This window comes from Leucopleurus acutus (genome assembly GCF_964270905.1).
Source record: "Leucopleurus acutus genome assembly, chromosome: 12".
Classification (NCBI taxonomy): domain Eukaryota; kingdom Metazoa; phylum Chordata; class Mammalia; order Artiodactyla; family Delphinidae; genus Leucopleurus; species Leucopleurus acutus.
In genome coordinates, this window is record NC_139154.1 from 82,057,517 (window position 1) to 82,069,601 (window position 12,085).

Genomic DNA, 12,085 nt, shown 5'->3' on the forward strand with positions numbered 1-12,085 from the left:
CCTCGTTTTGGACTATTTTAAGTTCCCCAAGCCAATGCATTTCTTTCATTGTTTAAATTAGTTTCATTTGAATACTCTGTCCCTTTTAACTGACAACATCTTAGCTAATACAATAAACTTTCCATATACAGTGTATCAGGTGTTCTCTTAAGGGTTCTTCTTCACTGTTTTCACCATACCTACAGTTTTAAAGGTTTGCTGATTATTTTTTTCCAGAAGATTTTACAATACATAGTAGATTCAACAGTAGGTACGCGATTTATTCTCTGAACTTTCATATTGCAGCAGTTTACAGTAAAGTTCATGTTCAAAGACCAGAACCGCTAAAATAAATTTTTCCAGTCTTGAGAATAATGAATGAAATAATCTGGTAACCATATTCATAAGTCTTTAAAATGATAGTCCAGAATTATTTGTCCACATAACAAATTGAAAACTTAAGAGTTAAAAATTTCTTAAAAAAGAATGTAAGCTTGCATTTAAGGATTATTTTCTTTTTTAGCTATACAAATCATCTTACACTATGGGATATAAACAATAAACAAGAATTCTAATAAAAATACAAAATACAATTAATGCCCAGAAATAAACCCATGCACTCATGGTCAATTAATCTACAACAAAGGGCAAAATACAGCAAGAATATACAATGGAGTAAAGACAGTCTCTTCAACAAGTGGTGCTGGGAAAACTAGATAGCTACATGTAAAAGAATGAAACGAGAACACTCTCTAACACCATATAAAAAAAAACCTAAAAATGGATTAAAGAACTAAATGTAGGACCAGATACTGTAAAACTCCTAGAAGAAAACATAGGCAGAACAGTCTTTGACATGTTGTAAATCACAGCAATATTTTGGGGGACCTGTCTCCTAGAGTAATGGAAATAAAAACAAAAATAAACAAATGGGACCTAATTAAACTTAAAAGTTTTTGCACAGCAAAGGAAACCATAAACAAAGTGAAATGACAACCTATGGACTGGGAGAAAATATTTGCAAATGATGCAACTGACAAGGGATTAATTTCCATAATATACAAACAGCTCACACAGGTCAATATCCAAAAAAAAAAAAAAAAAACCCAAACAACCCAATTAAAAAATGGGCAGAAGATCTAAATAGACATTTTCTCCAAAGAAGACATACAGATGGCCAACAGGCACCAGAGAAGATGTTCAATATCACTAATTATTAGAGAAATACAAACCAAAACCACAATGAGGTATCACTTTACACCAGTCAGGGTGGCCATCATCAAAAAGTCTACAAATAGTAAATGCTGGAGAGAGTGTGGAGAAAAAGGTACCCTCCTACACTGTTGGTGGGAATGTAAATTGGTGCAGCCACTATGGAGAACAGTATGGAAGTTCCTTAAAAAACTAAAAACAGAGTTACCATATAATCCAGCAGTCTCACTCCTGGGCATATATCCAGAGAAAACTCTAATTCAAAGAGATACATGCAACCCAATGTTCATAGCAGTACTATTTACAATAGCCAAGACATGGAAGCAACCTAAACGTCCATCGACAGATGAATGGATAAAGAAGATGTGGTACATATATACAATGGAATATTATTCAGCCGTAGGAAAGAATGAAATAATGTCATTTGCAGCAACATGGATGGACCTAAAGATTATCATACTAAGTGAAGTAAGCCAGAAAGAGAAAGACAAATACCACATACCACATGATATCACTTATATGTAGAATCTAAAAAAACGGATACAAATGAACTTATTTACAAAATAGACTCACAGACATAGAAAACAAACTTATGGTTACCAAAGGGGAAAGAGCTGAGGGGGTGGTGGTGGTACGGCAGGCGGGGGGATAAATTAGGATTTGGGGGTTAGCAAATACAAACTACTATATATAAAATAGATAAACAGCGGTCCTACTGTATAGTACAGGGAACTATATTCAATATCCTGTAATAAACTATAATGGAAAAGAATATGAAAAAGAATATATATATGTATAACTGAATCACTTTGCTGTATACCAGAAACTAACACAACATTGTAAATCAACCATAGTTCAATTAAAAAAAAGCAATACCTCTTTTTGTAGAAAACTTAGGAAAAACAGAAAAGAATGAATCACAAATTTAAATTATACATAATACTACCACCTAAAGATAACCACTAAAAAGACAAGCTGTCTCTTTGGTCTATGGAGATGAAGAGGTAAAAAAATCTTTCTAACACAGCTAAGAGCAGACTATATATTTAAGTAGGTCTCTGTCTTGCTTTTTAACTTAACGTTATAATGCATGCATTTTCTTCAATCATTAAAAATCCTTGCCTGCATGATATTCCATGATAGTGAATATACCAGGCATAACTTATTTTACCATTCCTCTATTGTTAGACATCATGGTTCTTTCCAATTTGTACTTATTTAAAAATTCTTCATTAAAAATGAACAGCTGTAATTAACATTATTTTTCAGCAAAATCATGCCCTCAAGGAACCACAAACTTTTTCAAAGAAAAAAGTACTATATTTAAAGATTAAACATCATTTTCAAAGATGTTTTACAACAGTATTAGTTTAAGTGGCCTAAATGTGAAAATAAGAAGCTACAATTAGGACAGATCACTGTTCCCATATTGTACATACATCAAATAATAATGTGGCTTAGTTTAACTGATATAGAACCTAAAAGATAGCTACTTAAAAATAACTGGCAAAAAGTTGTCCAGTTCTAACTATGCAATGTAGGAGTTCTATATATCCAGACCTGTGTGTGATAAGGTCATGGTAGGAATATAAGAAAAAGTGAAAACAAGCCCTCGTTACTGTGCAATCCACAGATAAAGGTTTGCTATCTATCACTATCAATGGATAGGATCAACATTTTGGTAGGAGTCTGAATTAAGTATAGTGAATCACATTTTATAAAACTTTTCCCACTCTGACTGGAAAGCTTATGTATGTGACTTAGAGCATGTCAATGTCAATAAGGAAGTCATATCACAGATAAGTACCAAAGTCCCTCAGATCATTTTTAACATGAAACTCAGGAGATGCCAGGGATGTTAACTAGGACATAAATACAATACTGACACCTGATAATTCAAAGAATATCACATTTCACAAACAGTCTGTTAGTAATTCCTAATGACTGTCTTATTAAAACACAGTTATGACATGTTGGTAATCCCAACCAACATGTATTAGAGTCTGTGACATTTTTTCTTCTGAAAAATGCTGTGTGGCATGTGTTCTTTTCCTTATAATGACTGGATTAAAATTAAGTTGTTTGACCAAAGGGACAAAGTAATTAAATGCAATGCATGATACATGAATGGATTCCAGATTGAAAAATGAAAAAAAACCCTGCAATAAAGAACATTAGTAGAGCATTTTAAATATGAACCATATGTTTAAAAATACCATTATATCAACATTAAATTCCTAGAAAAATTAAGTGGTTTGGGATAGATTTTTGAGTGTTTCACAATATTGTAATTCTAGGTAATCTACAGAGATTCAAGCATCACAAAAGGAAATATTACTGTATAATATTTAATGCCAAGTCAGCATCATATTTCTTTTAAAATAAAACATATCATCCAAAATTATAAAAAGGTACCAAAATACTCTGAAGCACTTCAAATCTAATTTAAAACCCTTTAGAAAAATTACAGAAACAAAGAAATTTTGTTTTATTCTAATTTTCATATCTAGAAAGATGACTTAACTTTAGGGATATTCTGGACAAACTGATAAACACATAAGCTTACCTTAACTCTCTGTAGGAAAATTGTAAACTTAGAGAAAATATCCTTTAGCAGATCAAACCACTGAAGAAAATTCAACATTCTCATCTGATCTGCAAGCCTAGAAAAGAAAATTCAAACAAAAACAATGACTGTCTTCAGGCCAACATGGTGTTATCTACAAATTGGAGGAAACTACACTAAATACTAGCAACAAAAGAATAATAAAACACAATTTAATCTAGATACCTAGCTAAAATTGTAAAACTGAGATGAAGATGTCAATTACTAAGCAACTTCTCCTTGTTTAAACATCTCTAAGACTAGTCAAGTACACTGACTTATGAATCTTATCATGTAGTAATTCCACGTGAACATGCTTCGTGACCATTCGATGAAAAAGCATAGAGAAATAAACTAATTTTGGTTAAATATGGAAAAGATATATTCTGGAATAAAAATAGAAACATAACATCTCCCTTAATAAACGAGCCTCTTCAATAAGTGGTGCTGGGAAAACTGGACAGCTACATGTAAAAGAATGAAATTAGAACACTCCATAATACCATACACAAAAATAAACTCAAAATGGATTAAAGACCTAAATGTAAGGCCAGACACTATCAAACTCTTAGAGGAAAACTTAGGAAGAACACTCTATGACATAAATAACAGCAAGATCCTTTATGACCCACCTTCTAGAGAAATGGAAATAAAAATAAACAAATGGGACCTAATGAAACTTAAAAGCTTTTGCACAGCAAAGGAAACCATAAACAAGAGGAAAAGACAGCCCTCAGAATGGGAGAAAATATTTGCAAATGAAGCAACTGACGAAGTATTAATCTCTGAAATTTACAAGCAGCTCATGCAGCTCAATATCAAAAAAACAAACAACCCAATACAAAAATGGGCAGAAGACCTAAACAGACATTTCTCCAAAGAAGAAATACAGATTGCCAACAAACACATGAAAGAATGCTCAACATCATTAATCATTAGAGAAATGCAAATCAAAACTACAATGCGATATCATTTCACACCGGTCAGAATGGCCATCATCAAAAAATCTACAAACAATAAATGCTGGAGAGGGTGTGGAGAAAAGGGAACCCTCATACACTGTTGGTGGGAATGTAAATTGATACAGCCACTATGGAGATTCCTTAAAATCAGCCAGTATGGAGGTTCCTTAAAAAACTACACATAGAACTACCATACGACCCAGCAATCCCACTATTGGACATATACCCTGAGAAAACCATAATTCAAAAACAGTCATGTACCACAATGTTCATTGCAGCTCTATTTACAATAGTCAGGACACGGAAGCAACCTAAGTGTCCATCGACAGATGAACAGATAAAGAAGATGTGGCACATGTATACAATGGAATATTACTCAGCCATAAAAAGAAATGAAATTGAGTTATTTGTAGTGAGGTGGATGGACCTAGAGTCTGTCATACAGAGTGAAGTAAGTCAGAAAGAGAAAAACAAATACCGTATGCTAACACATATATATGGAATCTAAAAAAAAAAAAAAAAAATGGTCATGAAGAACCGAGGGGCAAGACGGGAATAAAGACACAGACCTACTAGAGAATGGACTTGAGGACACAGGGAGGGGGAAGGGTAAGCTGAGACAAAGTGAGACAGTGGTAGTGTATATATGGACATATATACACTACCAAAATGTAAAATAGATAGTGGGAAGCAGTCGCATAGCACAGGGAGATCAGCTAGGTGCTTTGTGACCAGCTAGAAGGGTGGGAGAGGGAGGGTGGGAGGGAGGGAGATGCAAGAGGGAAGAGATATGGGGATATATGTATATGTATAACTGATTTACTTTGTTATAAAGCAGAAACTAACACACCATTATAAGGCAATTATACTCCAATAAAAATGTTAAAAAAAATAAAAATAGAAACATAACATCTCCCCTAATAAACTTAATAACCTACTTTTCTAACTACAGACTAAAAAGTACTCTTCCGTATATCATGTGGCATGGTGGCTAAGAGCATGGGCTCTTAAGCCACAATGCCTTGGTTCAAGTTCCAGCCCTGCCACTTACTAGTTGTGTGACTCTGGACAAATGACTTAACTCTTCCATGATCTAATTTTCTCATTTTAAATAGGTAGAACCTACCTTATATGGTAGCTGTGAATATAAACTGAGTTAATACGAAGTACTCAGAACAATGCACAGTGCTATGTAAGTATTAGCCAATATTGTATTAGTTACATATATATTATATATATACTAAATATTACAATACATAATAGTACAGCCAATATTTTTATAACTGACATCAATCAACTTTAAGATTAAAAATTAATAAAAAAATAGAAATCCATAAAGATATTTTAGAGTACTACAATGACTTATTACTCCAAATTTTTAATTAATGCTGCTACACCTAGGACTTTATTCTCAAAAGATACTCCTATACACTTGAGATATAGGATGTTCTCTAAGTTGAGAAAATTCCCTAGGGAAGAAAAATATTAAAAATAACTGACTCTCCATGTATATAGGGCTTTTAGCAAAGGTCCAGTAACTTAATTTTTCCAGCTACTAGTGATCCCTGCATTATTAGGATTGCTTCAACTAATTCTGAAACTGAGCTTTCACTAGGTAATAGTGTGGAAATTAAAACTCCACAATCCTCATTCTATGAGTCTGGCCCAGAGAAGTTTTACAGTTATCCATATTACTATTCATATCTTAGACCAGTTAATAAAGTTTAGATACCTATATGAACAAGAAATTCATAGTCATAAAATATTTATCACTGTTTTCCTTAAAATAAGAATAGTTATTTCAAGGGGAAAACAAAAAATTATAGACACGGGCAATTCAAAATCATGTACTCAAACTTCTCAAAGCTAACTGGGTTTTAATTATATAGCTAAATAATTTAAATTTAACACCATTACTCCTCTTCAATTTCCACCCTCCATATGACGTTGTATCCTCTCCACCCTCTCTCTGCCCTGGGAGGCTGACCTGCTGGGCTTGGCCAGTGAGGAGCCCTTACAAAAGACTGAAAGGAGGAAAGGTGCTAATAGTCTGTCTCCATCCCTGAGGGGTTACCTCAGGATGACTGCCTCCCTCCACTGAAGATCACTTCAACTACTAAAAGACTTTTTTTTTTTCAGCTACTTACATCTTCTTCTCCTGAATTCCATTAACTGCTCTCTTTCTTTGTCCCTTAAAGGTACTTCACTATCACTTGTGATTTTCCTACACTCTGCCCACACCTTAGCAAATAATTCCTGAACTAAATCCTCCTTAGATTATTCTAATGCGTTATCTTTTCCCTGACTGGTAACCCCAACTTAATATTTATACTTACTTCAAAACAACATCTGTGTCTATGTCTTCTATTTGTGAAACTTTATTAATCACACACTGCAAAATTTAAGAAAAAAATTTGATTAATGTCTTTAGAACTTTAAGTACTACATGTTCATTTGTATATTAATAAGGCCCTCAATGACTATAATTATCTGACCAAACTTCTCCTCTTACACCTCAAGGTGTTTAAAAAAACTGCAGCATTACCTTTACCCTATTAAATAATTATTCCAGGGTATGCTTGAACTGTATTAATCACAATTTCCTACTATTTAAAACTGTTCACACACAAATACACACACAACACACACAAACACACACGCACACACACAAAACCCCCATAGAACTATAATACTTAGGACATGGTATAAGCCCCATACTAAAATTCCAAAAGAAATTCATTTTGGAGGTCACACTTCCTTGCAACACGTGCAACAGTTTAAGGTTTTAAAAAATAAATGCTCAGACTTTAGAAGTCTAGGAATTAAAACAGAGCAGTTTTTAAAAACTGTTTAAAAGTATAATATACATACAGAAAACTGTACAAATTATGTTTATAGCTCAATATTTTTTTTATAAATGGAGTGCACCTATTTAACCAGAGCTCAGATTATGAAACTGAATATTACCAGTAAGCCCCTCCTGCTCCCCTCCTGGTCACTACTTCCTCCCAAAAGACATTACTATCCTGATTTCTAACACCACAGATTAATTTTGCCCGTGTTTGAATTTTACGTAAGTGGAATCATACAGTGTGTACTCTTCCGTGTCTGGCTTCTTTGGCTCCACCTTATGTATGTGAATATCCATGTTGTTCCATGTAGTTTATTCATTCTCATTGCTGTATAGTATTCAATGATGTAAATATGCTACAATTCTATTTATCTTTTTTACTGATGATAAAATTTGAGTTTTTCCGGTTTTTTATTACAAATATGCTGCCATGGAATGCTTGTGCTGTCTTTGGTGAGACTAGGTATGAATTTCTGCTGGGTAAATTACCTAGAAGTAGAATTGCTAAGCTATAATATACATGTATATTTAGTGCTAGTTATCAACAATTTTTGGAAGTGGTAGTGATAATTTTAAAATATGGTGTTTTAGTCAATGTTTGAAAGAGGTAAAAGATGGGGTGATTGTAACATTTTTCTTGCTTGTTTTATTTAAACATTAAAAACTAAGAAATGTACATTCAACCTAATGATGATGATCAATTAAGCCTAAGAAATTCATTCAAAATTGTTCTTTTTCACACACAGAAAAACTAAAGTTCAGAGAATGAGATTTATCTGAATAGAAAGTCAAAACAAAAATCAGGGAAGTGTATACATATAGCTGATTCACTTTGTTGTACAGAGGAAACTAACACAACATTGTAAAGCAATTGTACTCCAATAAAGATGTAAAAAAAAAAACTGCTTATGGAAAAAAATTGTATCTCATGAAATATAGCGGCAACTTGAATTTCACATCTTTAAAACTGAAATAACCTTAAAATGTATATCTACTTTCTAATGAGTAGATGACAAATACTGAAACTTTGATAGCATTGTAGATGGTAAGCTTTTTCTTTTAATTTCTAAAAGTAATGCAGATGTAAAATGTCTGACAATTCCACTTTATCACTTTATGCCAATTGTGTTGTAATAAATACCAATTAGCTTGGGAAAAAAATCAGGGAAGACTAAAAAAAAACAAATAGATTTTAGTTTACAATTATAATTTCTTAGAGATCAGAGTAAGAAGAAACGCTGGTGAAAGTATATACTATTGGTAAAACGTTTTTAGAAAAAAAGCAATTCAGCTCTATGTATCAAACAATTTAAAAATACATTTCACTCTCTGACCAATAGTTCCACTTCAGGAATCAGTTATAAGAAAAATAGTCTTAAATATGAGAAACCAAACAAACAAGACTTTATACCAAAGTATACCAAAGATGTTTGTCACAGTGCTCTTTATAGTACCGAAATGAAAATGATCTAAATATTTAACACAGAGGAAAGTTTAAACAGGTTTAACTAACATAATGTTGATGGTATTTTATACAACCATTAAAAGTGATATTTCTGAAGGCTTATGAGCAAATGCTTATGTTATGATTCAAACGGAAATATATAATACAATTCAAAATTATATATACAGTATGAGAGCACCAATGATAAACACCAGTAACAACTTATGCTTAGAAATATTCTTTTTTTTTTTTTTTTCGGTACGGGGCCCTCTCACTGCTGTGGCCTCTCCCGCTGCAGTGCACAGGCTCCGGACGCACAGGCCCAGCAGCCATGGCTCACGGGCCCAGCTGCTCCGCGGCATGTGGGATCTTCCCGGATGGGGGCACGAACCCATGTCCCCTGCATCGGCAGGTGGACTCCCAACCACTGCGCCACCAGGGAAGCCCTAGAAATATTCTTAAAGTGATAATCTTTTTGACTGGTAGGGCTATGTTTTTCTTTCTTCTATTTTTCTATATTTAAAATTTTTTAATAAATGAGAAAATATTACTATGATACTGCATGTATTATTACAGGATCATGTAAAAATAAACTTCACAAAAGAGTCTAGATGAAAATATATCAAATTAAAAAGTATAATTACCTGTTTAATGATATTCTTTGCTGTAATAATCATTTCTTCACTATATATTTCTAAAAAATTAAGTTTTCTTTGTTTTAAAAGTCCAAATACAAGAGATACTAGTCTTTCCTGTTAAAATAAAAGAAGGGTATACAATGTCAAAATTCAAATACAAAATAATCTCACTTAGAGGTAGAAATAATCAACGTCAAGGGTTTTATTGTTTGACCCTCAAATCTCTATCCTCCTTTTGGTATTTTCTAAAAGGCTTAAAAACCCCTTTCCATAGCAATCTTGTCATCAGATTTTTGGAGTCATTATTCTAAAGCAGGTAAATCCTATCCTACTATAGTGGATCAAATGAAGCCGGTTTGGGGACAAAACAATATGAGTATATTTTGGTCTAGTTTCAGTAAGTAGCTAGAAAGTATTATTCTGAAACCCTGATGACCAATAAATACTCTATGAGCCCGGTGCTTTCTAATTAGTGGTCTAGAAGACTGGAATGATGACCTGGATTATTTGTGGAGCATTAACTGCTAACATTTACAAAAATCTCTTTAACTACTTAGGCTGCTATCAGGGCTTTTTGGATTCTTTACAAATTCTTGGCAATAATCAGCATTGAGAAGTTACTAGATAAGTTACCAAATATGATATATTTGTACATGCATATGCATGAAACATGTTCATAATAGGTGCTCAGTGAATGTGAATGACTGATAAGTTACCATATAATAATGATCACTTTTTATAAAAGACACACTCCAATACATGCATATACATGGATATAAGTTAATTCATTCTATATCTACATCCTATATCTATATTTGGAACTTGGGTAGTAAGCCATATAAAGACTTCATTTTAACTCCCATTTCTAATTAAGCTACAAAATTATTTATTCTCTAATTTCACAGGATAATAAACAACTGTGTGCTTCCTAAAGTCACATACTTAGTGAAAGATTTCATAGGTCTCACAGGCTTGATATTGAAGATAATTTTGCTCACTATAACCTGAGGAGAACGTGTTCTAAACTAAGGCTGTTAGGAAATAACACTAAGCAATGACATCAATTTCATTCTACAGTTCAAAAGACATACCTCTTCTAAAATTTGACAGTCATCTTCCAATGGTCTATTTAAGTCACTGTGAGAATAAGTAGAAAATTCTGCAATCATCATTTTATCTATCAGTTTTTCTAATTCACAAAGCTGTGATCCCAAATGCCTACAAAGGAAGAGGGAAATGTTACCTCATTTATTAAAAACCCAGATTTACTCCACGATCAAGGGAACCCGTCAGCAAAACTTTTCTAGCTGACAGTACTTGTGCAACAAGGTGATGTTTTAGTAAAATACAGTCTTTTAACTTAACAAAAATAACTGCGACAGTTTCACATCATCTCCCAAATTCTATTTTTCTCTGTATATCTTAACCTCCAAACAGTTAAATATACTATAGGAAACTTGGTTCTAGAAAACTTCATGACTGCTTTTTAGTCTGCTTTTCACAGACAAAATATTCAGATATTCTAAGTCCTTTCCTCATTAACCACTTACTGAATATAAATGTCAGTAGCTCCCCAGCCATTCACGTATGTAATAAATACAAGCGCTTACTATGCACCAGGCCCTGTTCTGGGTACCTATAAATATTTGAAGGACTATAGGCGAGACTGACTCAGCTCAACCTCCGTCAGAATCAGTTTGAGTTACTGTGCAATATCCCTCAGGCCATTAAAGTCATTAGAACACATGAGTGAAGATCTAAAGTCACTGAGCTATAATCTATCCATGGAACTTCTTCTCATGAAGTATGATGTTCCTTTTTAGTCCACCTCTTCAGTACCTGCAGATCCTGGCTGGGGTTAAAGTGAGCAGGACTCTAATTTTGGCAGAGTTGTAGGGGTGGTGAGGGCAAGTATTACTAAAGAGATTTGGAACCTTCTCCCTAGAAAAAGTAAGTACTGTCCAAGTGACAAGAGTGGTCCCAGGTAGTTAATCCCTGCTCTGAAGGGCACTAAGGATGAATACCGTCATATCCAAAGGGATTTTTGCCACACAATCTAATAGTTTCATAAAAACAATGGGTTGAAGAAACCTAGGTAATCTAGTTGGTCCAAGGCATTTCAAAAATTAAGTGAAATTTATCTTAAATGTAAACATTTATAATTAATTATAAAAACATTTTAAAAGTTTATGCTACTTTTACTTGAAAAACAAGCCCTTAATGTTAGCAACTGTCTTTACTATGACCAGATATAGCACATTAAAAAAAATTAAAGCATGTGACCTTTTAGACAGATCCGTTGTTCTTCTTTTATGAACAACAATATGGTAAGTAGTGCAGTGATACTTTTAGAAAAAATCTGATAAGTGAAATAACATAAATGTGCTTTTTGCA

The 12,085-nt window shown here is 33.3% G+C and overlaps 1 protein-coding gene across 3 annotated transcripts in view; it reads right to left on the reverse strand.

The window, feature by feature from the left end:
• Nucleotides 1-12,085, reverse strand: part of VPS54 (VPS54 subunit of GARP complex) — a 93,207-nt gene that overhangs the window by 31,872 nt on the left and 49,250 nt on the right. For all 3 annotated transcript variants that reach the window (XM_082851340.1, XM_082851338.1, XM_082851339.1), the window contains exons 8-11: nt 10,783-10,909; nt 9,698-9,805; nt 7,095-7,150; nt 3,758-3,854 (exon numbers count right to left, since the gene is read on the reverse strand). In XM_082851340.1, the coding sequence (XP_082707466.1) occupies nt 3,758-3,854; nt 7,095-7,150; nt 9,698-9,805; nt 10,783-10,909 (388 nt within the window). The remainder of the gene's footprint in view (nt 1-3,757; nt 3,855-7,094; nt 7,151-9,697; nt 9,806-10,782; nt 10,910-12,085) is intronic.